This window comes from Moschus berezovskii, chromosome 4 (genome assembly GCF_049115385.1).
Source record: "Moschus berezovskii isolate FMDL1 chromosome 4, NW_MosBer_1.0, whole genome shotgun sequence".
NCBI classification, from domain to species: Eukaryota; Metazoa; Chordata; class Mammalia; order Artiodactyla; family Moschidae; genus Moschus; species Moschus berezovskii.
The window spans coordinates 107,822,265-107,826,121 of record NC_142463.1 but is presented as its reverse complement, the minus strand read 5'-3'; the positions used below and the strand labels follow the sequence as shown (position 1 = coordinate 107,826,121).

Sequence of the window (3,857 nt, the reverse complement as noted above, 5' to 3'; positions counted from 1 at the left end):
AGAATAACACACTTCTGGAAATCTCATCTGTGTGTCATGCATACTTTCCTCATGCAAGTAAGAGTCTGTTAAGTCAAGAAAAACTCTGGTTAGAATGCTGACTTCACCACTTGCTAGCTTTGTGATGCCAGACTGGTTCCCTAACAAGGGGGCAATATGCTCCACCTGCTGTCAGGATTCCCGTAGAGAATGTGCATAGATTGCAGGGCCTGGCACTTGCCACCTGTAGACTCAGTGAGTGTCTGAGGGCTTCATGTTGCCAATTGAAATCTCCCTCGAGTCATCCTCCAGTTCTTTCTCACCTTAGAAAAATCTCTGAGATTGAGACCTTCGGTGATCCCAGTGCTGGAAGGCCCCAGTTCAGCCAAACAGTTGAGGCCTCAGGGTTCACACAGCCTATGGGGAGGGGCTGTCCAGGCTGTCCACGGGGCACAGCCATACAGGCTGCGGAGGAGGGGGTCCCTGAGGATGAAGGAGGAGTCCCTTTAGCCCTCAGGAGCCTGGCCCTTGACTCAAGTCTCAGGGCCCAGGTCAGACCTCCAGACACAGCTGAGAAGTCACCGTTGATTCTCTCCTATAAGTCTGGAGTCTTCTCAGCCCTTTTGTGCAAACCCAGAGCTCACAGCCTTGTGTTTCCTCCACAACTAGGGGCAGTAACAGGGTGCAGGGAGGTGAACCAGGCTGCCTGGCTTTTCTGAAATCTGACCAGATGGTAGGGCACACAATTTGGGGGCTCAAGTTTGTGTTCATCTTAGAAGCACATCTGGGTTTTCCTTCAGAGGGGGATGCTTTGCTTGTGGATATCGTGGCTCCTCCATTGAAGGCCCCTTCTCCCATATTAGTCCTTTCCTCTGGAAAGCAAGGGTCAGAGAGGAAAGATGCTGTTGTGGAAAGAATCCTGGACCTGAAGTGTTGAAGTCCCAGTCCCAGCTGGATTTTCTCAGGTATGAAATATGGGCACAGGTGGGCCTATGATATGTTGTGGATGGGGGTGGGATGGTCCAGGTACCCCTTAAAGAGGCCTCTTTCAGCATGGCTGTTCTGTACATCTTGGAGGGCTGTTTTTTATTCCTATTTGAGATTTGGCAAAAAAGGAGAAAATAATCATCACAAGAACAGCAGGAATGAGCACACATCAAGTCAGGCATGTTTCAGGATCGGCTTTATTCTGCATTTTACCTTCACCAGGGAGAAGAAGGCAAAGAAGCTGGAGGAGAGCAGCCTACACCACACAGTCACAAATCCATCTCTAAAGAGTGTACATGGCAGAAATTAAGGGCCTAAAGCAGGTCAACAATGAAGCACAAAGATCAATCACCAGGACCCCAAACATCTAACCACATCTTTCCTTACTGGCTATTTGGAATCAAGCATTTCCATTTCATTTAGTTTCATTTTTGAAAACACAGCCAACATTCCAACATCTAGTCACTTTCTGTCATTGTGTCGGGATCTCGATACAAAATTACCCCGCTTTTCAGCTTTGCAACACCACCGACTTCTCCTCCTCACTGCGGTGGTGGTGGTGGTCAGGGCAAAGTCCGTCAAAATTCAGTTTGTTTTGAGACTCAAGTGAGAGGTTGACATCTTCTGAAAGATGAATGGAGGCATCCTTGGCTGTTACACCCCCAGGGTAGGGTGAGCTTTTGCCCCAAGGGAGCTGACCTGGGCTTCTGTGGTCTTCCTTGATAACCACATCATTCCGACAGCTAAGACCTTCGAATAGATTGTTGACAACAATACATATTCACAGAGGTTGAGGAAATACAGAGAGAACTGTCTTCAGAGACACAGACCAAGTCCTGAGGAAGCCAGGAGGCGAGAGCAGGGTGCACACAGAGGTACCCGTAAGAAAAGGTCACCATGGTGTGGGCTGGGGTTGGGATCATCTCTGGACCCCCACCTAGCATTATGAGCAACTACTTCCCCTTGCCAGGGGGTGAGCACTTCTCCTGGATTTTCTGTGGGCAAACCTCCACGCATTTCGTCTGAGATAACTCCTGGCATGGCTCCGTGCACTGAGACGGACATAGAGGGAGACATGGGTCTTGGCTTTGTTGTGGGCAGTTGTCTTGGCTTAATGCCTGACACTGAGAAACACACACCTCTTGAACTTTCGTTGGGCATTTCTCTTGGCAGGGGTCTGGGCATGAGGGGAGGCACACCTCCTCAGCCTTTGCCTGGCACTGCTCTTGGGTCTTTTGAAGACACGGAGGAGGCACACATGGCTGTTTGCACTGCTGCTCATTGAAGGACATCCTAGGGTGATTGGCAGGACCTGAAACAAATATAAACTTTGAAAATATATGCATTAACCATACATAAGAGGCTGAAAATGAAGGTTTGAGAGAGGGGAATGGGGAATAAATGATTATTAACCCTAAGAATTCATTTCTCTGCTAATTTTTATTCCTTTTTCTTTCTATCCCTACTTCAGCTCTTTCTGACATCCATCTCCTAGTTGAGGATATTTGCATAGCTTTTGTCAATATCTATAGCCCCCAACCCCCAAACTCCAGTCCTCCTATAGATCTTTTCCTTCTATTATATTTGACTAATCCTTTTGAAATTTAGTTGCAAGAAACTAGGTAGAATACACAGAATGGTTTGAGAAGCCTGAGAAATGGTGTGTGTGTGTGCATGCTCAGTTGTGTCTGACGCTTTGTGACCCCCATGGACTGTAGCCCGCCAGGCTCCTTTGTCCATAGGATTCTCCAGGCAAAGAATACTGGAGTGGGTTGCCATTTCCTCCTCCAGTGGATCTTCCCTGAATTCCTGTGTCTCCTGCATTGGCAGGCAGATTCTTTACTGAGCCACCTGGGAAGCCTTAAGAAGTAGCAAACCACTTCAAAAAAGCAATAGAAAGTACAGTCCAGCGGAGGAAGAGAATAGTAGTCTCCCAGAGACAGAACAGAAAGGGAGGGAGAGGCCACAGATGTCCCCACGTACCTGATCTCCTACAAGCCTCAACAAAGAATGTGGATGAAGAGCCCAGTCTGGTAGGGACTTTTATACAGTGCTTGGTCCAGCCTCCTGCAAGACTGACTGGCCACGTGGGCTGAGGTCTTAATTGTGGAGTCACCATAACGAGCTTCATCTGAAATTGCCCATGGATTGAGTCACTGCTTGGGATGCCTGTTAATCAGCCTCTCTTTTGGCCCCTGGGTCCTCAACAGACCTCAGCAGGGAGGGGCTCCCGTCAGATCTCTTTCATTAGAGGCAGCCGCAAAAGAATGTTCATAAAACGTTATCTCAACCTCAGAACTAAGACTGGCTCCCTTGTCTGCCCAAACTGGTTCAGGATGCGGTGAGATAAGATCCGCCTTGCTCGTCTCATTTTCAGCCTTGTAAGAATTTATGCCTAAAGTCTGAAGTCTGTCTGGGTCAAAGGATGCATGGCCCCTTCCAATCGTTTCCACTAGATTCTTCTTCAAAGCCTCCTGCAGAGAGTGATTTCTTGAAAGGAGATCTGGAGGGAAATTGGAGTCATTTGTCACTCTTGGGTTGTAAAGTAGGGTGGAGGGGAAGAAAAAGAAGGGAGATTCTGGCAGATAATCTTCATCTTCTCATCCTTGATTTACGACACTTCTAAGAGTGGAGTTAGCCACTCAGAGTTTTCATCGTGACCAAGAAAACAGGATGGACCAAGCAAAGGTGACCTGTCACCTTGCCTTCTGGAAAAACTTTTCTTAGAACTCGGGTTAATAAAAGTTAGAGGGATGAAAGGAAAAGTTTCAAAGCAAGCACACCCAGTTTTCTCTGCTTGTGTCTCTGTTTGGGTTGCCACTTCCATCTTGTGTGGCTTCCTTTCCTGGGCCTTTTGAAATCCTAAGCATTTGTCAAGGCTCCACTCTAGT

The 3,857-nt window shown here is 47.8% G+C and overlaps 1 protein-coding gene across 1 annotated transcript; it reads right to left on the bottom strand.

The window, feature by feature from the left end:
* Positions 1-1,146: 1,146 nt before the first annotated feature.
* Positions 1,147-2,962, bottom strand: PRR9 (proline rich 9). Its single transcript, XM_088834953.1, has 2 exons — positions 2,950-2,962; positions 1,147-2,278 (listed from the first exon to the last, which is right to left on the bottom strand). Exon 2 carries the CDS (start codon positions 2,256-2,258, stop codon positions 1,920-1,922), a length of 339 nt encoding a protein of 112 aa, XP_088691079.1. The 5' UTR covers positions 2,259-2,278; positions 2,950-2,962; the 3' UTR covers positions 1,147-1,919.
* Positions 2,963-3,857: the final 895 nt, after the last annotated feature.